The sequence below is a fragment of the Acomys minous genome (genome assembly GCF_964271855.1).
Source record: "Acomys minous genome assembly, chromosome: 12".
Taxonomy (NCBI): domain Eukaryota; kingdom Metazoa; phylum Chordata; class Mammalia; order Rodentia; family Muridae; genus Acomys; species Acomys minous.
The window spans coordinates 89,707,934-89,731,811 of record NC_140493.1 but is presented as its reverse complement, the minus strand read 5'-3'; the positions used below and the strand labels follow the sequence as shown (position 1 = coordinate 89,731,811).

The window sequence follows — 23,878 nt, the reverse complement described above, 5'->3', positions numbered from 1 at the left end:
AGAGATCCGCCTGCCTCTGCAGGCGCTCTGGTGGCACTCGCCATTAATCCCAGTACTCCAGAGGCAGGCCCTCTAGAAGCTTCTTCTGAAAGGATGAGAGGGAGGAAACAGGAAGCAATCCGTTTTGGGAAATTGCTGAAATTGTTTGGATTAAAAAGGGGAAATACCTGGAGGCTGGAAAGATGCCTTGACGGCTAAAAGCACTGGCTGCTCTTCCAAAATTCCTGAGTTCAATTCCCAGCAACCACATGGTGGCTCACAACCATCCATAATGAAATCTGGTGCCCTCTTCTGGTATGCAGGTGTATGCACTCACATTAAATAAATCTTTAAAGCCCGGCGTGGTGGCGCACGCCTTTAATCCCAGTATTTGGGAGGCCGAGGCAGGCGGATTGCTGTGAGTTTGAGGCCAGCCTGGTCTACAAAGCGAGTCCAGGGCAGCCAAAGCTAACACAGAGAGACCCTATCTTGAAAACCAAAAAATAAAATAAAATAAATCTTTAAAGGGGTGGGTGGGTGGGATACCTGACACCTTTAATCCCAGCACCCCCAGTGAGGCAGAGGTAGAGTCTGGGTAGAGTAGTTCAAGGCCAGCCTGGATCTACCGAGCAAGTTCTAGCACAGCCAGGGCTACAGGAAAAAAACCACAAATGAACAAACAAAAAAACAAACACTCGGGAGGCAGAGGTAGGTGGATTGCTGTGAGTTCGAGGCCAGCCTGGTCTACAAAGTGAGTCCAGGACAGCCAAGGCTACACAGAGAGACCCTGTCTCGGGAAGAAAAAAAAATCTTCTGAATCCTTTAAGGGATTCCAATGACAAGCCACTTGTGAACCTGACTGAACTCTTTGAGCTTTGGCTTAAATAGTGGGGTGCTCAGAGTCCAATTGGCACAAATATCCACAGTAGTCATGAGATGTAAGACTCTCATTCTGAGATGTGGGAGCAGCCAAGAGAGACAGGAAACACACTTCCTTACTTCAGTTCTGTCACGGGTATGGGACGGAATAGCAGGGTGATCTTTCACTCCCTATTTGTCTGTAAGTTAAGCCTATGTACAGGGCGCTCGGCCACGGTAGGGGGCGGGTGACAGTCTTTGGGACAAAAGGCAGTAGCTGCAAGTGAACAACAGGAGATGAAGAGGTGGTTTCAGGTTGTAGAGTGAAGACCATTTTGGATCCACACTTACAAAAGGATGCTCGTTCTTCCAAGGGTCTTATGGCCCAAGTCAGAGGCGACCTGGACCTAGCTTTCCCAAGCTTAGAGTCCAACAGGCCTCACCACATTGGGTGACCTGCTACATTTGGAAAGTATACCCTAATAACATACTTCAAACTTATGTGTCTGCATAAATATGCAGTGTGTGTGTATGCAGACGCATGTGCTGCTTGTATGTGCACAGAGGCCAGGAGGAAGCCTGGTTCCTCAAAGCTGGACTTTTAAGTTTTGAGATGCCTGGCTTGTTCCATGGGTGCTGGGATCTATGTACCCCCCTCTCCCTAAACCCTTGCCCCCTGCCCCCACCCTCACCTCCCTACCTCCTCTCATTTAGATAGGGCCTCGACCCCTGAGTACTGGCATTACAGATTGGTGCCACCATGCTGGGATTTACTAATACCTACGGGGCTGTGTCACGGGCTGGCCTGGAATTCACCATGTAGACCAGGCTAGCCTCAAACTCACAGAGCTCCACCAGCCTCGGCCTCCCAAGTGCATCACCGCATCTGGGGCTATTAACACCACACTCTGGATGAGGCCTGCCAAGCTCACGTGCTCTGGCTGAGCTCTCTTGTGATGGGCTCCCAGATGAAGCTCCCTCCCCTGTAATGTTGCTGACTTTATTGTTGGAGCCACCTTTTCTTTCAAGAACAATGCTGGGGGTTAATGCCATTGTTGCACTATCAGGACGGAGAACAGGAACTGCATCCCACCGGAGCCAACTGGGGCTAGCAGACACTTCTAGGAGACCCCCTGGCACACTGGTTCCTTAAACAGGAACCAGAAGATTCAGTAGGAAAGGGTAAATGGAGGTTACAGTGGTTCCCAGAACACACCAGCATATGTAAGGAAGCAACAGGGCCTTACCCAAGAGATGGAAGGGCAAGGCTGGGAAAGCAGCAGGAAACCCTTATGGCCAGCCTGACCAGGATGGCTGCGCCGCATAAAATGTGCCATTCCATATTGTGCCACTGCTAACCCTGGCAGGAAGGCTCTCTGGAATGCTCCTGCACTTCCTAGGGCAGCTCTGGGCAGTGGGCTGCTATCAGCCTCAGGAACTTTCCAACAACTTACTTTAGAGACAACAGTGGATTTGTTCTACATGGCTGCCAGGGGGTGAAAGGTCAGGAGAGAGTCTGAAGAACACAATCCGAGTGACAGGTCATTTCTAAACGTTTTTATTTCAAATCTCTTTTCATCCCTCCCCAAAAAGACATGGGTCGGTACAGCAATCATAAAAAGGAGATACAAACACAAGAGTCAAATGTCTCCCGCACTGACACTTACAAAAACCGGGAATTATACACAGGGTTTCCAAACAGGACCTGCAGCAGCTACTAATGTCCCTTTACAAGAGTCAAACATGCTATTACTACAGTATTTACAGACACCCCGTTCTGGGACTAATCTACAGGGACATCCCAACACCCACCCCTCTATGCCCAGAAAAATACGAAAACACACCCAAAGTGCATTTGTTTTGTTTATATCAAAACATCTTTCCCTCTCCCCATCCCACCCCAGACCCCCCCCCCATTTAAGATTGGCCTGCAAGTCTATTTTAACCATTTAGTTATTTTTATACTTTATGAAAATAAATTATACAGCAACTATTTTAATAAATTAAGCACAAAAGGGGAGAATAAAGGAGGAAAACTAAATGGGAAGACAAAAGCCAGGCCACGCTTTGGCTTGGAGGGCAGGGGTGGCATAGCAGGACCGAGTGGTTGTGGGGTATGGCTCCCCTGTGGTGAAGAACCCATCCCCCAACCACTGAGCCCAGAATGACACCCCTCAGCACGGAGTTTCTGAAACACCACCAGAGTGCACAGCAGCACCTGTGCCATGCAGCACCAGTGTGGGCATCCTAATGTCTGGCCTGCCCAGAGCGGTGCCTGGATCTTGCCTGTCCCTCTTGGGAGCACCAGGGATGGAGTGGTCACACCAGCCCACTGTCCACGGAGCTGTGGGTCAAACCCAAGTGGGCTGAAGAAGAGTGTCTTGGTTTCCCTATCTGTCTCAGGAGCAGCTGCCATCGCAGTCCAGCTGCGATCCAATGTTGCTGTCTCCCCACTAAGGCTGGCTGCTTTTGTCTGCTCCTTGCTGCCTCTTGGCGTTCTGAGGAGGGATCAGTGGGGCAGGAAGCAGCACCAGGGACCCTTAAAAACCCTCTGAGGATGAAATGGAGCAAAGGCATGTCACAAACTCAGCATGCAGGATTGGCTTTCTGGGAGGTAGATGAAGTGGGATGGGCAGGACAAAGGACAGGCAGACAAGAGGGACAGGAAAGAAACTAGGTGATCCCTACCAGAACACCAGGAAGCAATGAAAGACCAAGGAAATCTGCATGTAAAGAAAGGCCCCTTTCCCTGGCAGATTACAGGGTCAGCACTCTATCGTCAACTGCAGTACCGCGTCCCAGAGCCCCAGGGTGATTCAACCCAACCTCAGGCCCCAAAATGTTATTCTCCATCTGTTCAAGGAAGGCTTCCCGTCACCCTGTACTGAGCACAAGGGCTCCAATGCCTAACAGATAGATGTACCAGGGGGCTTGCAGACTTGACTCTTGTGGCCCAGTGATTCCACAGCTATCATAATGGGGCACACCTCTCTTTCTTGCTTTTTTTTCTTTTTTCTTTCTTTTTTTTTTTTTAATAAAAAAAAGGTTTTGCTCCCCAGGAGCAAATAAATAATTTTGAACTACTGATAAACACTGCTGCAGTGAAAAGAAAGATGGCTACATGTATGCAATAGCACAAATTTAGTGTAAGGACAGCTGTGTTGATGACTAGAAATGAAAACCACTTATGCAATCCCCTCTCCCCACAAACCAAACCAAGAGGATTCCCATAGGGAAAATGTGTAACTCCAAGCTCTTCCCCTCCACACAGGGGGCATGCCATTCTCTTAAAGTGGAAAGCAAACCCTAGTCCCCACTAGTGGAGATGTTCCCAACACCCCAACTGTAGACAAGACTTCTACAAATGAGGGCACACGCTCACTCAGACTTCTAGAACTTGTGGCAGCTCGTTACATCTCAGTGACTTAGCCTCTGACTCCTGGGCTCAAAGGTCAGAGAGAGGCAACAAGGAAGGGAAAGACCTTACCTGAGGGAAGTTTCTCCTGTCCTACTTCACATGGGGACAGGGGCTTCAAACAGGTTGTGCCCTCCTAGGAGCATGGGGAAGCCTGAGGGGGTGGCTCCCTGGGGCGCCTCCAGGGCTGGCCTCTGATCTATTTCCTAGTCCTTATGGGTATGTACAGCCACTCCCTGCTTGGCCTCAAACAGTGGCTCAGCCCAAGTGACAGTGGGACAGGAGAAACAATAACTATGGGACACTTCCAAGAGGCTGGCACTGCCATTCACATTTATTTCACCTAGGCATTAGCAGGAGATGAGGCCATGTTCAGCTAAATATCAAACCAGGAAAGCTGGACCACACAGCCCAGGCCCTGCTGCTCCATGCCTATGCTACCAGCACAGATACGCATTTCAAGTAACAACAGGTTGTGGCAGTAACTGTCACTAGCTTACACTGACACGTACCTGTCTCGAGGAAGGTTACAGTAGATCAACTAGGCTGGGTCTAGTAGTGACACCCCCAACCACACCTCAGAAATCCACAGCAGGTCTCTAGAAGTGGTGGCCTTTCCCAGTTTGAGGCTGGCAGGAAACTACCAAAGACAAGTTGAGTCCCCTCTGTAGACTGTATTTCCGTTGGTACTGCCCACCATGGACAAAGGATAAAGGCCAGTGCTGCCTCTGGCCTTGCTCCTGCTCCCTTCTCCAGTGAACCTGCAGCATTGTCTGCCTGCCTTGACGGACTCCCCAACCACTCATTCCCTTCTACACAAGGCCTCCTGGGTACCAGGTCAGGCCTCACACAACTGTTTCCCACACTGCTGTTCTACTGAGGGTCAGGCCAGTTGGTTATGACTGAAACACATGCAGATCATAAGCACAGAGCAATACGCTTTCCCAGGACAGAAAGGTCAGGAGGCTGCCCATGCTCTGCGGCAGGTCTGGTTTCCACCTGAGTATATATATTTTCCACTGGTAACCCCAGTACCACAGAGGTGACTGCTGACTTCTGGCTTTGTCACCACATCCTCACACCCTCTTAGCCTTCAGACCTGTCCAATGACTGGGAAGTTTCAGTCTAGATCTCTTTGCTGTCAAGGAGGACCCTGATGCTGGTACTTAAGGTCGCTGCACACTTGCCACATGGATTTCTGCTTCTGTACTTTAGTTTGAGTGCTCTGTCACACTGCCCTCACCTGCACTCCAAAGCATCATCACCACGGAGCTTTCCTAGACCATCTGGTCTACCTTGATCACACCCTCTATCTAAGACAGCCCTTAATCTTCTCCTGCAATGAGTTGTTTTCCAGTTCCTTCATATGCAATAGTCATTTTACAGTTCCCTCCAGCAGGGATCTTGTCTTCTACCTCGTAAGTTCTTTCACACTACGCAGCTCGGAGCCATGCAAACACAGGCTGAAAACGAATTTTTAAATTCTGGGTGGCTGAAACGGGAGAAAGAATTCCTCCAAACTGCATATTAACCACTTGAAGACCTCTATGGATTTTGGGCTCTACTGTAGAATGGCCCTCTCTACAAGATGGCGAGTGACCTGTGCCCAAGAGGCAGAACTTACAGGGATGCCAGTCTCTAAACCCTGATCTTAAGCTGCTGGCAACATGAAGCCACGGAGGAAAAGGCTATCATGAGACATGGACAGATGCATATACAGTCCATTCTGGGCTCATTTCCTACAGCCAGCCGAGAAAGCCCATTTCCTGTCTGTTTAGCTGCAGGAGGATGAGGAAGGTGACTCCTTGTACAGAGGGAGCACACAGGCCACTTTCTAGATGATACCATCCTCTAAGTTACCTAGACATAGGGCTTCACGCTAAACCATGTGGAACCCCAAGCCCGACGATGTTGTTTATCATCTGCGGCAGATACAAGCAGAGGGAACTCAAAAGGCCGTCATGTGGAACACTACAGACGAGCAGTGAAGACCCAACAGTTCCACGCCCATCCTGACAGTCACTTCTGGTGTAGCCCTTTAGGAGAATAAACTTCTGTGGCCTATGAGTGGCCGTGGCCATCTTCAGACACAACAGCCATTCAAGCACCCAAGTTCTTTCCTGTCTCCACATGCAAGCAACTTTCAAACGAGCATCTGACAGATTCCCAGTAAGTGAAAGGCAGTGGGGTCTGACTCAGGAAATAATGAACACGGGGAAATGGAGAAGCCCTTGCCACCACCCGTCCCCGAGGGGGGATGACAGTGATAAGCCTGTGATCATGAGACTTGATGCCCTCTCTGCACTATAGAAATCCTGTTAAGGCTGAGCCACGCAGACCCCTCTAGGAGCACAACAGCTGTTTCTCACTTCCTCCACATCTCCTCACTAGCTGACAGACAGGGCAACACTGCCTCCTCTGCTGTGGGTATGCTTTACCGCGAAGAATCTGGACGCATGCTCCATTAACCTCAGCAGCCCAGGATTGGAGCCCTGAGCTGCCCCGGTTACAAGGGACACCACCGCCTTGATAGCTGGTAGAAGCAATAAGAACATTGTTTTGACCTAAGTGAAATGCAGTTACTGAGGGGAGAGGGCTGAGGATGGAGGGAGAACAGGGTTTGCCTCAGATCACTGAGCTTAAGGAATTCAGTACAACAAAATCAACACTGATTCCACGAGAGGCAATTCTGAAATCAGGTTTGTAAACCTTAAAAGGAAAGGAGTAGGGAGTCATCACTTCCTGGAGAAATGGGACTAGCCGGCTTCCCTCTCAGCCAGCAGCCTTCTCTCCTCGCCACTGAGGCTGGAGAGCACAGGCAGTCTCCTCAGAGAGCTCCAATCTCACTCCTCTGCAGGTCTCTGCCTCCCCATGCCTTCCTCCCAGGTTTATGGAAAGACTTCAGCGCTGCCTCTGGAGCCAGCTGAGTGCCAGCCCTCCCCTCCCGGCCTCTTCCCTAACCAGCTCATCCCCAACACCACTTTCAAGTCATGGGTATAAACCCCAGCTGCCTTCGACTGAGTTTTCTACATTGAGAAATGTAAATACCAAAACATAACTTCTGAAAAGAAACAGTGTTAAGACTTCTTCCAGTTTTCCAAGGAGCTCATCAAGTCCTGGGGCGCACGGGGTGGGGACTGAGGAGCCCCATTCGGACGGTGGCTATGTGCTTCTTCCAAGCCCCAGGGCTGCAGGGGAACCACAGTCTGTGCCAGGAATCACAACCCTCTCGCTCTCCTCTTTCTGGCAATTCTTCTTTTGTGGTAGCGTCATTTGGTTCTTCACACTGGAGCTTGGCAATCCAATGCCTAGGTAAATGGGGAAAGAACAAAACCCACACTTCAATCACAGCAGCAGAGCCAGAGTCAAAGGAGAAGGGATTAGCAGCGGGACAACCAGATGTTTCCGCTGACACTGTGACACTGTGACAGCAGCACCTGTGGCACTGCCTCTGGTCATTTCGGCCATTCTTCTGTCCCACAAACATCAATGCTGTTCCTGAAAACCCCAAGGCCTTCTTTTAGCTGCCACTGTAATACTCTGCTCTGAGCTAGTTATATTTTCAGTCTGATTGCGCCCTCCATATGATGATGTTTGGAGCCCCCTCTCTCCCCAGCACCCCAGGCTTTCTGGAGGTGGTGCTACTAGTGATGTGGGTTTCTTGTAGGCACAGCGAGCACAGCAATCACATTCTAGTTGGCAGGTCCTAGTACTTTCCAGCAGGGAGTCGAGATGGCGCAGAGCGCTTACTAGTGCAGAGGAACTGGGCGTGGCTCCCAGCACCATATGGTGGCTTAGACATCCTGTAACTCTGTTTCCAGAGAACCCAATGGTCTTTTCTGGTCTTCTGGCCTCTACAGGCTCCTGCATGCATAACACACACACACACACACACACACACACACACACACACACACACACACACACACACACGGGAATACGGGCACCAGAGTTCATGTGAAAGTCAGACCCCACTCTCCACTCAACTGTGAAGAATGTCCTGTCCATTGGCTAGATCTGGGTAGGGGTTCGAAGTTTACTGCACGTATTGTCCTTGGGGAAATACTTTTTAAAAGGAACAGAATCAAGCCCGGTGTATGGAGCACGCTTTTAATCCCAGCACTCGGGAGGCAGAGGCAGGCAGATCTCGGTGAGTTCAAGGCCAGCCTGGTCTACAGAGTGAGTCCATCGGGCTTCTAGTTCCGTACTACAGTTCATTTTTTCAATTTTTATATTTGAGACAGGATCTTGACACAAAAAGCAGGGCAGCTGGGCACAGTGGCATAAATCTTTAATTCCAGCACTCAAAAAGCAGATGTAAGCAGGTCTTTAAAAGTTCTAGGCCAAGCCAGGTGTGGTGGCACACGCTTTTAATCTCAGCACTTGGGCAGCAGAAGCAGGTGGATCGCTGTGAGTTCAAGGCCAGTCTGGTCTACAAAGAGACTCCAGGACAGCCAAAGCTACACACAGAGACCCTGACTCGAGGGGAAAAAAAAAAGTTAAAGTTGGGAGGGCTGAAGAGATGGCTCAGAGGTTAAGAGCACTGGTTGCTCTTCTAAAGGTCCTGAGTTCAATTCCCAGCAACCACATGGTGGTTCACAATCATCTATAATGAGGTCTGGTCTCCGCTTCTGGTGTGCATGTGTGCATGCAGGTAAAACACTATATAGACTAAAAAAAAAAGTTAAAGTTGGAGGTTGTCTTATACTCTAGAAAATATAGTAATTAACACCTTTAAAGCAAAAAAACAAAACAGGGCTGGGTGTGGTGGCGCATGCCCCAGCCCTTGGGAGGCAGAGGCAGGTGGATCTCTCTGAGTTCAAGGCCAGCCTGGTCTACAAAGAAAGTCTAGGACAGCCAAGGATATACAGAGAAACCCTGTCTCGAAAACTGGGGGGGAGGGCGGAGAGCAGGCTGGAGAGTTCTGAGTTCAGTTCCCAGAAACCACATGGCTCACTGATGCCCTCTTCTGGCATGCAGATGTACGTGCTGATAGAACACTGTATACATAATAATAAAAACAATAAATAAATCTTATAAAAACAATGGCAACAAAACAAAAAGCAAACAGATTCTATTGCTCTTATCTTCAAACTGCTGGGATTACAGATATGTGTCACCATACTCAGCTCCTGCTCCAATGTTGTATGTAAAGCCATTACACAGAAAACTCTTCTGTGTGCTTATGCTGTGTTATGCTTAAACACTTAGATATGCTAGAACCCACTCCCAGGGCACATAACCTGCATGTAACTGAAGATCTGAGCAGTTTTACGTCTAGTCCAGAGCCCTTAGGTCAGAGCCCCACAGCGTGCAGAGCTACTGTTTCTGGGTTAACAGCCACTAGCATGCTTTCCCATAACAGCAAAGGAACCAGGACTTCCAGGACCCAGAGGAGACACACAATAAGACAAGTGCTTGAGATATATGCAGGTTATGTGGATTAAAGCAGTTTATTTCAGTTTATTGTTAGATTAGCAGCAGTTTAGATTCTGCCCAGCACCGTGCACCCAGTGTGATGCTCCCAAAGTAGTGCTCCCAGCTTAGTGCAGCTTTAAATGACATTTCAGTCTCTTTGTGTCAATTATTGGCTTCCTAGGCCAAACAGATACAATTTATTGTAACAAATTGGTGCCCAACTAATTTAGTGTATCTATATTCTTGAAAAAGCATACTTTGTTATAGTTTGGTGGGGAATAGCTCCCTAAGAAATAACCCAAATAATAAAATAGAGACAGCTACGGCCCCTCTCCAAGTCTCTATGGCAGAAGGCTCCTGGATCCCTTTTGGCTCTTTTTTGGCTTTTGTTGTTCAGGGAGAAAGGCAGAAAACTGAGAGATGCCAGGCTAAGTTACCAAGAAAGAGAAGGGAAGAAGGAACCAAACTCTTTTCCTAACAGTTGACAGTGGCTGAAATTCAGCACTTATTAGCTGCAAGCTGTTTGTCAGCTCTCTCTGGAAAGGGTCCGCCTACGCAAATTAGCAATAACTAAATTCCAAGGAATGGTGGACAGGGCTTCACTTACTGAAGCCTAAATTGGCACAACTGAGCCAAGACTTGTTTTGATTTCAACTAAATAGTGATTTATGTTCTTTAGTAATGGTAATATTATATTCCTCTTTGAAAGAGGTCAAATGAAACAGACCTGGATGAAAAGGAGACTGCTAATTTAAGTCAGTCTATATGTACATGAATTCAAACTACTGAACCAGCCTCGATTGTTCTGTGCATCCTGCACACCTCATACATTTATAATTTTAGAACTGTATAACGCTTGTGAGAAATTATATATTTTCAGAACAAAAGAACTGGACACTGATGCTGGATCAGACCCGACAGGATTCATCCTCCAGCATCCTGCATTCCTCATGTTCCATCCACAAGTGTTCTGTTCGTCATCAGAACAGAACATCTCCCTGGACAGCTTCGAAGAAAGCTCCTGATTCCAATTGGTCCAGCATTTCAGACTGCCCCACACAGACTTTTATTAAGTCTGGAAATTTCTCAACCTTTAGAGGCTGGACCACAAATGCTATCTCTAACTTGCTTAACCATTTTCCCTTTTTGTGTGTGTGTGTGGAACCCTACATAGGTATTATTCATCCCAAATCAGCCAGAAGAAGCCTTAAAAAGAGAATGACATCTCATTTCCTTTAAAGGGGATCGGGTAAGGTTTTGGGCTATGGATGTTTATTTTCACTGGTTATGTTATTATTGGTCTTATTCAGAGAGAGAACGAGATTGGATTCAGGGATTTTTCTCTGAGAATATAGAAATATATAGGGACAATAGGACAAAAGGTAGATTACTGAATCTACTCTTCAACTTAAGGCCTTAATTGTCACTCACAAGGCTATTTTTAATTCATTGGTATAGAATTAATGTATATTGTTGTAAAATAAGCTTATTTTTAATTCATTATTCTATTCAATTCTATCACAAGAATATATATCCTAGGTTCAATAAATAGATAAGGTAAAATATTTAAGATAAGGTCTTCAAAAATCTCAGAGACCTACAGAATATGGCATAAAAGATTTTTTTAAAAATTGTTTTGAGGATTCTTTGAAAATGAGATATGTTGACTCCTGGCAACACCCAGCCTGCCTCAAAGAAAGTAATGAGCATCAAGGAACCTCCTTATGGAGATGACTTCAGATATGGCAAAGCAGCCACTGGGCAAAAATGTCCTTGTTTTTTTTGCCACAGACAGAATTCTACCTGAGATGGGCAAGCTTGGATACAGGTGGAGTTGACGGCCAAACTCTGCCAAGACAGGGTAGGCAAGTCCTCAATAGTCCCTGCTTCACAAATATGTTTGTCAGATATACTGGACCAGAAGGCTGAAGATGATGCTCCAACATGTTAGAAAGCTTTGAGTGACTGTTCAGGCAGCAAAGTCATTTTTTTATTTTGGAAGCTGCTAACTAGCACTTCCTTTTTACTCAGGTAATTAATTTTATTCCTTCTCAAGTCTCTGATGGGGCTGAAGACAGCAAAACACTGTAAGTATGTCATTAATGTAATTTCTGACTATTTCAGGGTTCTTGCTGTATATGGTTTGTTGTATATATGTGTATATTTTACATATGTGTAATAATATAAATGTATAGGTAAAGGGGGGCTTTTATTAGACTAAAAGGGGGAATTGTGGAGGAATGCCTTGAGTGGATGTAGCAGTTGTCAATAAAGCGCTGTTCAGCCATGTAGCTGGGCAGAAGGACAGGAAGTGGAAGGCGAGAGGTAGGAGGCACCTGGAGGTTGACAGTTAAGAGTTGATGGTTGACAGTGGATGGGAGAGTTGGGGAAAGAAGCCGCCGGAGGAGGATCAGATTGGCAAATGCTTGGGATACATGTAGGTTTATTTTAGTTTATTGTTAGATTAGTAGCAGTTTAGATTCTGCCCAGCAGTAGCGCTTGCAGCTTTGCTTTAAATTACATTTCAGTCTTTTTGTGTCAGTTATTGGCTTCCTAGGCTGAACAGATACAATTTATGTAACACATGAGAGCCTGTCAAAATAAACAAACAAATTGGGTTGACAAGATAGCTCAAGAAGTGGGTTAAGGCACTGCCTAGAAGGCCTGGTGACTTGAGTTTGATTGCTAGACTCCAAGTACAGGTGGAGGGAGAGGACTAACTCCACAAGCTGTCCTCTGACCCCCATATGAGCACACTACAACTACCAGTCATGATAAGAATCTCAAACATAAGACAGGTGCAGTGGCCCACACCTTTAATCCCAGCACTTGGAAGGCAGAGGCAAGTGGATCTCTGAGTTCGAGGCCAAGACAGTCCACAAAGCAAGTCCAGGACAGCCAAGGCTACACAGAGAAAGCCTATCTTGAAAAACAAATCAGAGAGAGAGAGAGAGAAAGAGAGGGAGAAAGAGAGAGAGGGAGGGAGGGACGGAGGGAGAGAATTTCCAACACAAATCAGACAACTTATAAAGAAACAGTAGATCGCAGCAGGGCAGTGGAAAAATGGCATCTAACTTGAATAATTTAATTCCTTATTATGTGATGTGTCTGTATGGGTTTACGTGAGTATAGTATTGAATCCCCCTGGAGATCAGGTTATAGCAGGCTGTAAGCTTCTGGACATGAACGCTGGAAAAATTCAACTCAGGTCCTGTGCAAAAGCAGTATGTGATCTCAACTGCTGAGCCATTTTTCCAGACATTGTCTTGTTTTATTTTTTCCTTCCTTCCCTCCTTTTTCTTTTTCTTTTTCTTTCTTTCTTTTTTTTTTTTTCCGAGACAGGGTTTCTCTGTGTAGCCTTGGCTGTCCTGGACTCGCTTTGTAGACCAGGCTGGCCTCGAACTCAAAGCGATCCGCCTGCCTCTGCCTCCCGAGTGCTGGGATTAAAGGCGTGTGCCACCACCACCCGATTTTCCATCCCTTTTCTCTATTTCTTTTTTCTTTCTTTCTTTCTTTCTTTCTTTTTTCTTTCTTTGGTTTTTTGAAAAGGGTTTCTCTGTGTGTAGCCTAGGCTGTCCTGGAATCATTCTGTAGACCAGGCTGGCCTCAAACTCAGAGATCTGCCTGGCTCTGCCTCTGAGTGCTGGGATTAAAGGCATGTATCACCACTACCTGGTCATTTTTGGGGGGTGGGGAGTGGGGTTATGTAGTTTGAACATGGTCTCATGAAGCTGGCTTCAATCTTGCAGTGGCACACTAAGGCCAACCTTAAATACTGATCCTATGCCTTCACCACAGGGAGATTATGAGTGAGTGCCACCATGGGCAGCCTACTTTGTCCTTTTGAACATTTACTTTGTGGTGACTCAGGAAAGGCAGGCTGCTCCTTCTCATGCCCCAGCTCAAGCTGTGGGCCTTGGAGGAACTCTTACTGAAATGCAAGACTTTTAAAATAAAGGCATTTGTGAATTCCTTTAAGTTTATCCCCCCGACGGGGCTCTTGCTTTCCGTGTCTGTGCGTGCAGCGTCCTGGAGCAGCTGCAGCACATGTGTGCAGTTACACTCGGTGATTAGCTTGCACACTGCTTATAGATGTCACTCCTTCCCTACACTGGACCTGACCTCGTGATCCTCCTGCTGCTCTCCCCCAGGTGCTAGATCACAGGTGTGTACAGCACTAAGCTCAGGGCTAGGGCGTGACGGATGCTGCCAAGTGTTCTCCTACGGCACTGTATCCCCAACTCGAGTTTCACTCTCCAGGTTAAGATGGCGTCTGAGTCGCCTTGGATCCGCTCTGCAGCTCAGAAAGCTCGGCACAGCAAACTCTGAAAGGCAGCTGTTCTCACTCAACCTGTGAGTCGTGACCCTTTGGCAAATCTTTATCCAAAAAAGTAAATTTACAGTTATGAAGTAGTAGCAAAATAATTTTATGGAGGCTGGAGAGATGGCTCAGCAGTTAAGAGCACCAGCGGCTTTTCCAGAGGACTCAGGTTCAAGTCCCTCAATACATGGCAGCTTACAACCTATTCTAGGAAATCCAACACCTTCATATAGACACACATGCAAGCAGAACACCCATGGACATTAAAAATAAAAATAAGTTGGTTTTATTTTTTTGGTTTTTCAAGACAGGTTTTCTCTGTTTCACAGAGCCTTGGCTGTCCTGAACTCTCTTTGTAGACCAGGCTGGCCTGTCTCTGCCTCCCAAGTGCTGCAATTAAAGGCGTGTGCCACCATGCCTGGCTAAATAAAATATTTTTTAAAACAACTTTATGGTTGGGAGTCAGCATAACATGAGAAACTCTATTAAAGGCCTGCAGCATTCGGAAGATCAAACCACTGGTCTAAGGCCTTCGTGCCTGTTGCATTTTTCTTCAAACCAAGTATGTACCTACTAGAGAACCAATTATCAGACACATCTGTGGGCCAGGAAGTGACCTGGTGCCTAGGCTTGAGAACGCGGCAGGTGTCCCTACCTTCGTGCTGCTACGTGGAGGGCTCCGCCTCTTGCTTGTGTTTGGCCATGAGCTGCGCCTCCTTTAGGGACAGGTACACCTCTTCCTGAGGGTCATAGTAGTAGAACTTTCGAATGTAAGAGATCAGAGGTCTGTGGAAAGCAAGGAGACACAAAGTGCACCTCTTACAGGGCGCTTCTCAGGGTATTTGGCTGCTGTTCCCTTTAAGAAACACCTCTTGCTGAACTCTCCTCCCTTCCCCACTCCTTATGGCTGTGACTACTGAACAGCCTTTGCCAACCTGACACAATTCTCACCTTCTCCCTCGGTGCACACTTCTGTCTCCCCCACTCTACTGCACCGCACGCTGCCCAAGGCCTGCACATGAGGCCGACATACAGATCTTCCTCCCTTTTTGCTCATAGCTCTAATGTTAGTGCTAAGACACAAAGAAACGAAGGAACACTGCCTTCAAATATTTTATGTCAGGTTTGACCTCTGGGAACAACTTGCAAGATTCAACGGCTTTTCTGCTCACACCACTTCCCTTCACCCCAGCCCAAGCACAACCCTGGACCCCATTGTACTTAGGCAGTGGGAGATCCGGGATATGATCTATTCGGACAAGCTGCCGGATCCGGAATCTGCAAAGATGCTGGAGGGACTTGACATTGCTGAATCTGGACACTGGATAGAGCAGCTGTACTGGAGTTGGTGGCAGTCCTTCAAGAATGAAAACAAAGGAAAATCCTCAGAGAGAATAGAGCAGCTAACTACAGCTTCTACAGGAACAGAAGTGAGGGGGTGTCGTGGAGCTGTTTTAGAGTTCATGTATGTACCCTGTGCTAAGAGGGCTGTTGACGGCCATCTGTGGAAGCACCACTACCACATTTTACTCCAGGGAGTTTAGTGTCCTCTGATAACCTCTCCAGCAACACTTTGTTTTCATTTTTTTCCATACAGGGCCTTGCTACATAGCATAGGCCATGAAACTCACTAGGTAGAGAAGCTAACTTCAACCTAAAGCAATTCTCCTGCCTCAGCCTCCTGAGTACCGGGACCATAGGTGTGAGCCATCACACTTGAATTCTAGAATCACTCTTAACTGTAGAAAATAGCCCAATGAACAAGGCAGCCAGAGACTGCTTGGGACCAAGGTGCCAAGCCCAAGCCTGAGGCTCTCAGGGACAGACAAGACCCCAAAGCCTCCCTGTTGGTAAGGGGAGAGATCTGTTCAGCAGTGTCCAGCAGTGTCCTGAAGACCAGGTTCGGGCATTCAGAGGTACAATGGTTTGAATAGCCTTTATTACCAGGAAGGGTCATGTGTTAAAAGGTTAGCCATGTCTATGGCAGTGCTGGCACAGAACACGCACGCTATGAAAGGCCCTACAACATTCCAGCTGGCACACAGGAAGAGGGCAGGCAGGAGGTGAAGCTGATGTCAAAGCTGCCACTCCGGCACTTGTCTCTTCAGGCCAGGCCACCTTGGTACTTTTCCTGCCCCCATTACTCTCCTTTCTACCTACTGGAGCATCAAGCTGGATTACAAGAACAAAAATGATGATGATGCTTTTGAAAGAGCAGGCTTAGTGCAACACGATGCTCCCGAGCCTGCGGACTTGTGCCAACCAGGCTCCAAGCAAACATCTCCCCCACCCCCAGGATCAGCAGCAGCTCTGGGCAGGGGAAGTCCAACCCCCAGTCAGTGTCACAGAACAGACACCACCAGGAACAGCAGGGACACCAAAACACATTCAAATGAACCAACAGTGCCCTGGTTTCTATAAGTGAAAGGAAAAAGCTAAAAAGTTACTGAAGGAGGGAATTCTTTTTTCTCCCTTTTTCTGGTTTGTCAAAACAGAGTTTCTCTGTGTAGCCTTGGCTGTCCTGAAACTTGTTCTGTAGACCAGGCTGGACTCAAACTCAGAGATCCACCTGCGTCTTTCTCCTGAGTGCTGGAACTAACTGGTGTGTGCCACCACGCCCAGCTAGGAATTCTTTCCTTAGCCACAGTCATATCCAAAGAAATACTGCAAACACAACTGGTTAGAAAATAAAATCCTATCATTACTGGGGTTTAATTTCAAACAGTTTTAAAATCTTTTTGATTGAAGGCCTGAGAAAAAAATAAAGTGAAGCTTTTAGGTTGCCTCAAAAAGCCATTTTATGGTTGTTGACAACTGACATTCTCCAAAAAGCCAATCAATCACAAAACAACCATTCTGCATGGCAGTCAACAGAAAAGCTTTCGTGTTTACCTTTAGGAACCAACATTTAATTCAAAACCAAGAGATGCTCCTACCTCCATCCCATACATGAAGACACTAAGTGCCTTTGCACTTAGAGAACCTGTTCCAAGCACTGCACTCACTAACAGACAGCCTGCCCTTAGCACTCTCCACCTAAGGAACACAACACAGGGAACCTTAATTCCCTTCTTGGGGGACTCTGAGCACTTGTCACTGGTAAGAGCTACCCATGGCAGCCAGCACTTTATGCATGACCAACCTCTGCTAGACACCTCACTCTTGGCAGACTAAGGTCCCTCCTCTCTCTTTGAAAGCCTTTACTCTTCTTCCCCCATCCAGGTGGCTCATTTTTTAAAAAAGATTTATTATATTAATTATATATATTTAATTATATATTATTATATTATACCTGCAGGACAGAAAAGGGTACCAGATCACATATAGATGCTTGTAAGTCACCATATGGTTGCTGAGAATTGAACTCAGGACCTCTGGAAGAGCAGACAGTGCTCTTAACCTCTGAGCTATCACTCCAGCCCTGGCTATTTTTTTTTTTTTTGTAAGTTTTATCTTTAACTATGTGTTGTGTATGTCTCTATGACCCCCACTCCTAGGAGGCCAGAGCTGGGTGTCAGGTCCCCTGGAGCTGGAGTTTACAGGTATTTGTGAGCCACTGGGAAGAGAAAAACCAGTCCTCTAAAGAGTAACAAACACACTTAACCCCTCTGCCTTCACTCCAGCCCTTTTCTTTTTTTTCTTTTTTTTGGTTTTTTGGTTTTTTGAGACAGGGTTTCTCTGTGTAGCCTTGGCTGTCCTGGACTCACTTCGTAGACTAGGCTGGCCTCGAACTCACAGTGATCCGCCTGCCTCTGCCTCCTGAGTGCTGGGATTAAAGGCGTGCACCACCACCGCCCGGCTCCAGCCCTTTTCTTTAGTTTTGTTGTTGTTGCCTTGTTTTTGAAGTTTATTTAATTTTATTTTATGTGCATTGGTGTGAAGGTATCAGATTCCCTGGAACTGGAATTACAGACAGTTGTGAGCTACCATTTGGGTGCTGGGAATTGAACCTGCGTCCTCTGGACGAGCAGTCACTGCTCTTAACCACTGAGCCATCTCTTTAAGTCCCTTGTTTTTGTTTTCGAGATGAGGTCTCATATAGTCTGGGATGGGCTCCTTCTGCCTCTACCTCCCAAGTCAGGAAGCAATCAAGGGAGGGGGAGGAGGGAGGGAAGGAGGGAAAGGGGGAAGGGGTGGGGGACAAGACAAATGGGAGATCATTAACACAAGAAAGCCCATGTTTTATAAAGCAAAGAGTTTCTTTGGCTTCTGGTTTTAGAAGCTCCAGTCCACGCTTGCCTGGTCCCACCGTTTTTATGCCTTAGTGAGGCAATACAGAGTTAGCAAAGGAACATGCCACAAAAAAACGTATGCATTTCAAAGGATATCATCAAGGAAGTAAAAACACAGCTGGGATCCAGGCATAGTGATGTACTGACTCAGGAAATAGAGGCAGATTTATCTCTTGAGTTGGAGGCCAGCATGTCCATACCCTGACTCAAATCAAAACAAACAAAAAACTTAAAAAGGTAACACAAAATGAGAGGCTGTAGTTGCAGATATGGCAAGAGATTTATACCAAGAATGTACAAAGAACTCTAAAAACTCAACAATAAAAATAATATACTCCAGTTGAAAAATAAAGTGGGGCACTCAGAGTATAGCACAGTGTGGTACAGCACCTGCTTAGCATGTGCAAAGCTTTAGTTAATGCCCAGCAACCCAAAATGAATAAATGAGGTTTACAAAAAATAGAGAAGTGAGATGAGAGTAGAGTGTGCAGCCGTGCTGGTCAGTGTTACCTGTGGACCTGGTCGCCGAGGATTGTCTTGTTGGCATTAGCTGAGGAGGAGAGACCTGTCCCTCCTCTGTGTAAGTACAGAGGAGCTGAGCAGCACAGGCACTTCCTGCTCTGTTCCTGGGCCTCGATGCAATGTGAGCAGCTGCCTCAAGCCTCCCCTAAGCTGACCACATTACTGTGAGCCACAACTCTTTCTCTAGCTGGAGAGAGGGCTCAGCAGTTACAAGCAATGGCTGCTCTTCCATAGGACCAATTCCCAGCACCCACACGGCAGCTCACAACTCCAGTTTCAGGGGATCTTAGGATTCTGCTTCAGTCTGCCTACCTGTGATGTCACTGCCTACCTGTCACTGGGCATGGCTTTGCCCAGTGTATAAAAGGACAAACCACTCGCTCCTCTCTCTTTTCTCTCCCTCCTCTCGTCTTCTGTCTCTCTGAGGTACCCCTCTCCCTTTCTTTCTCTTCCCTCCTCTCTTCCTCTCGTCTTCTGTCTCTCTGGGGTACCGCTCTCCCTTTCTTTCTCTTCCCAAGCTCAATGTAATAAACATCTCCATCTAGTATCTGTTGACTGGCTTTTTTTTTTTTTAGACAGGGTTTCTCTGTGTAGCCTTGGCGATCCTGGACTTGCTTTGTAGACCAGGCTGGCCTCGAACTCACAGAGATCCACCTGCCTCTGCCTCCTGAGTGCTAGGATTAAAGGTGTGCGCTACCATGCCTGGCGCATCTTATTTCTTAATTTTTAAATCATTAAAGATCTGATGTCGGGGGTAGGGGGTGGGGGTGGGGGAGGAGGCTGGAGAGATGGTTCAGCGGTTAAGAGCACCGACTGCTCTTTCAGAAGACCTGAGTTCAATTCTCGGCAACCGCCATGGTGGCTCACAACCATCTATATGTGATCTAACGTGCACTGTATACCTAATAAATAAAAAAATCTTTAAAAAAAAAAGATCTAGCCGGGCGTGGTGGCGCACGCCTTTAATCCCAGCACTCGGGAGGCAGAGGCGGGCGGATCGCTGTGAGTTCGAGGTCAGCCTGGTCTACAAAGGGAGTCCAGGACAGCCAAGGCTACACAGAGAGACCCTGTCTCGAAAAACCAAAAAAAAAAAAAAAAAAAAAAAAAAAAAAAAAAAAAAGATCTGATGTCGGGCTGGAGAGATGGCTCAGTGATTAAGGGCACTGTCTGCTCTTCCGTTGGACCCAGGTTCCATTCCCAGCACCCACATGGCAGCTAATTACTGTCTATAACTCCAGTTTCAAGGTCTATGCACATAAAATAAACTAAAGATTATTAAAAAAAAAAAAAAAGATCTGATGTCGTCTTCTGGCCTCGTCAGCCACTAGGCATACAGGCATACCTGTGGTACACAGACATATGCAGGCAAAACATCCATATACATTGTGCTGGACGTTTTTTTGTCAACCTGACACGAGCTAGAGTAATCTAAGAGGAAGGAAGCTCAAATGAGGAAATTACTCTAAAGACTGGACTGTAGGCAGACCATTTTGGCTGTAGGGTATTTTATCAATTAGTGGCTGATGGGGGTAGGGGAGGACACAAGCCCATTGTGGGTGGTGCCATCCCTGAGCTAGTGGTCCTGGGTCCTATAAGAAAGCAGGCTGAGCAAGCCATAGGGAGCAAGCCAGTAAGCAGCACCCTCCATGGCCTCTGCACTAGCTCCTGCCTCCGGGTTCTCACCTGGTTTGAGCTCCTGCTTTGGCTTCCCTCAGTGAGCTGTGACTCAGGATAGGTAAGCCACATAAACTCTTTGCTCCCCAAAGTTGCTTTTGATCATATTTTGATAATAACCTAACTAAGATGCACATAAACAAACCTTTCAAAGATAAAATAAACACTTCATCCCTTGTTTTTTTGAGACAGGGTTTCTTTGTGTCATCCTGGTTGTCCTGGACTCACTTTGTAGACCAGGTTGGTCTCAAACTCAGAGAGGACTGCCTCTGATTCACTGGGCAGTGCTGTGATTAAAGGCATGCGCCACCATGCCTGGCCTTCGGTTGCTTTTTTATAAGATATTATTATATTTTTTATTTTTTTTTTGAGACAGGTTCTCACTATATAGCCCTTGGCTAGCCTACAAAGCACTTTTAGTTATTTCTGTGTATGTATGTGTGCATGCTTGAGTTTCTGTGTACCACGTGTGCACACACATGCAGAGAACCCCGACTTGGAGCTACACGCAGTTGTGAGCCACCTGATACAAGTGCTAAAAACGAAGTGTGAGCCCTCTAAAAGAGCAGTGCGTACTTTTAAAAAAGGTTTATTCATTTTTATTTCATGTGTATTAGTGTTTTGCCTACATGTATGTAGGTGCGCTGCATGCGTGTCTGGCCTGAGGAGGTCAGGAGGGAGCTAGATCCCTTGAAACTGGAATTGCAGGCAGCTGTGAAGTGCCATCTGCGTGCTGCGAGTGGAACCCAGGTTCTCCGCTAAAGCAAGGACATTTAAACACAAGCCCTGTCTCTGGCTTTCCTTAGGCTGTTTCAGAGCATTTTATCATAGCAACAAGAAAAGAAACTAAGTGAGAAACTGGTACCAGGAACAGGGACACTGAACCTGCTCTGTGGCCGGGATGTGGACGAGTGTTGAACAGTGCACAGGAAAGCTCCAGAGTGCAGGAACCAGAGCTCCACTGGCCTTCTCGTGGGAACTAGGAAGGCAGGAGCACTGAGGAGCAGTGGGCCACTCACCAGGCCCCAGAGGGAACAAGGATCTCCCAGGAGCTGGGCAAGAGGCCACTCATGAACTTAAAATTAGCCAGCAATGTGCCTTCACTCTTTTTATGTCTGAGAGCCCGAGAAACGTGGAAAGCTAATGGAGGAAGTTGTCTGGCACGGGAAGCTGCAATTGTTAAAGAGATCAGCACCATTGAAGAGGCACCTCCTATCAGCACTAGCCTAACAGGAAAGGTCGCCCTCGGGGCCCATCTTGTGAAGCCCTGGGCTAGCTTTAAAGGATAGCCTAAGCTTACAGCACACCAGGACCTAGAAAGCTCCAAGTTTGTAGCTTGTTTGATTCTATAGGAGCTCACAGTTAAGACTTTGGGGCTTTTTTTCTTTTTTTTAAAGAGTTGATGGCTGGGCGGTGGTGACGCACACCTTTAATCTCAGCACTGGAGAGGCAGAGGCAGGTGGATCCCTGTGAGTTCGAAGCCAGGCTAGTCTACAAAGTGAGTCTAAGACAGCCAAGACTACACAGAGAAACCCTTTCTCGAAAAACAAAACAAAACAAGAGTTGGATGAGCAAGGTGGCTGGGTGGGGTAAAAGCACTTGAAGCCAAGCGTGAATTCAACACCCAGAGCCCATACGGTGGAAGGAGAGAGCCAACTCCAGCAAGCTGACCTCTGACCTTTACATGAGCACTATGGCACAGGAACACGTGTGTACACAAGCACAAATAAATAAATGTAATACATCTTTTAATTTAAAAAATGAAATTGGGGGGCTGGAGAGATGGCTCAGTGGTTAAGAGCACTGCCTGCTCTTCCAAAGGACCTGGGTTCAATTCTCAGCACCCACATGGCAGCTCACAACTGTCTGTAACTCCAAGATCTGACACACTCACACCAACGCATATAAATTAAAATTAAATAAAAAATATTTTTAAAAAATGAAATTGGTTGCCAGGTATGGTGGCTCACACCTTTAAACCAAGCACTTAGGAGGCAGAGGCAGACGGATCGCTGTGAGTTTGAGGCCAGCCTGGTCTACAAAGTGAATCCTGGACAGCCAAGTCTACACAGAGAAACCCTGTCTCAAAAAACAAAAAAAAAAAAAAAAGAAAGAAAGAAATTGGTTGGGTGGTGGTGGTGGTGGTGGTGGCGGCGGCGGCAGCAGCAGCAGTGGCGCACGCCTTTAATCCCAGAACTCGGGAGGCAGAGGCAGGCGGATCTCTGTGAGTTCAAGGCCAGCCTGGTCTACAAAGGGAGTCCAGGACAGCCAAGGCTACACAGGGAAACCCTGTCTTGAAAAACCAAGAAAGATTAAATTGTTACAGGCAATGTGGATCTTTAAAGTCAGCTGGAAGGCAGACACTATGCTATGTGTGTTATAATACGGCCCTGAGCCTGTGGGGACAAGAGGTGGAACTGTGATGGTTAGTGCTGTCGTGTGCTTGGTTGTTGGTTTGTTTGTTTTGGTTTTTGGAGACAGGGTTTCTCTGTGTGGCCTTGGTTGTCCTGGACTCTAGTGCTGTCGTTTTATCAATCTATCATCACCTAGAATGGGCATGCCTGTGTAGGACAGTCTTGATTATTTTCTGTTTGTTTTGTTTTTTGACACAGGGTTTCTCTGTATAGCCCTGCCCAGTCTTGATTATTTTAACTAAGGCAGAAAGACCCCTTCAGGTAAACATTTATACAAATAAAATATATAAATCCAGAGCCAGGCATGGTAGCACACGCCTTTAATCCTAGCACTTGGGAAACAGAGGCAGGAGGGTCACTATGAGTTTGAGGCCAGCTTGATCTAGGACAGCCAAGGCTACACAGAGAAACACTGTCTTGAAAAACTAAAAATAAATAAATAAGTAAATAAATCTAAAGGGGCGGGGGAAAGCAACCAAAAACATTTAAAAATTAAAGATTTAAAAGTTCGCCTTGGTGGTGCAAGCCTTTAACCACAGCATTGGGGGCGGGGTGGTGCAGAGGGTAGCAAATCTCTGTGAGTTTGAGAGGCCAGCCAGGCCTAGTGAGTTCTAAGACAGCCAGGGCTATAGACAGACCATCACTCAAAAGGAGAGAAAGATTTAAAAAACATCAAATTTGGAAAAAGGGGTATGACTAAACTTTAGTGTATAGGGATAAACATTTTTGTGTTTTGTTTTGGTTTGTTTGTTTGGTTTTTTTTTTTTTTTTTTTTTTTTGGTTTTTTGAGGGGATAGGCATTTCAATATCCAATTATTGGTAATAGAAAAATGAAAACCACACACTTATGCGAGCACTGGGGAGCTGAACAGTCAAGGGCTGCATGACATTGCCTAGAAAAAGAAAGAGCAACAGAAGAAAGTCTCAACTATCAATGGAAACCAGGAGGCTTGTGCGGTGGCTGGCGGTGTTCAAGTTCTGCCTGCGTGGTTTTCACCTTATGCCTAGAAGAGGCACGGCTGCCTCTTCTCCACCAACTGTCCAA

At 46.8% G+C, this 23,878-nt stretch overlaps 1 protein-coding gene across 2 annotated transcripts in view; it reads right to left on the bottom strand.

Moving 5' to 3' along the window:
• Positions 1-2,378: 2,378 nt before the first annotated feature.
• Positions 2,379-23,878, bottom strand: part of SOCS7 (suppressor of cytokine signaling 7) — a 46,695-nt gene continuing 25,195 nt past the window's right edge. For both annotated transcript variants that reach the window (XM_084750788.1, XM_084750789.1), the window contains 3 exons: positions 15,213-15,348; positions 14,647-14,777; positions 2,379-7,560 (listed from right to left, as the gene is read on the bottom strand). In XM_084750788.1, the coding sequence (XP_084606914.1) occupies positions 14,657-14,777; positions 15,213-15,348 (257 nt within the window). In that variant the 3' untranslated portion in view covers positions 2,379-7,560; positions 14,647-14,656. The remainder of the gene's footprint in view (positions 7,561-14,646; positions 14,778-15,212; positions 15,349-23,878) is intronic.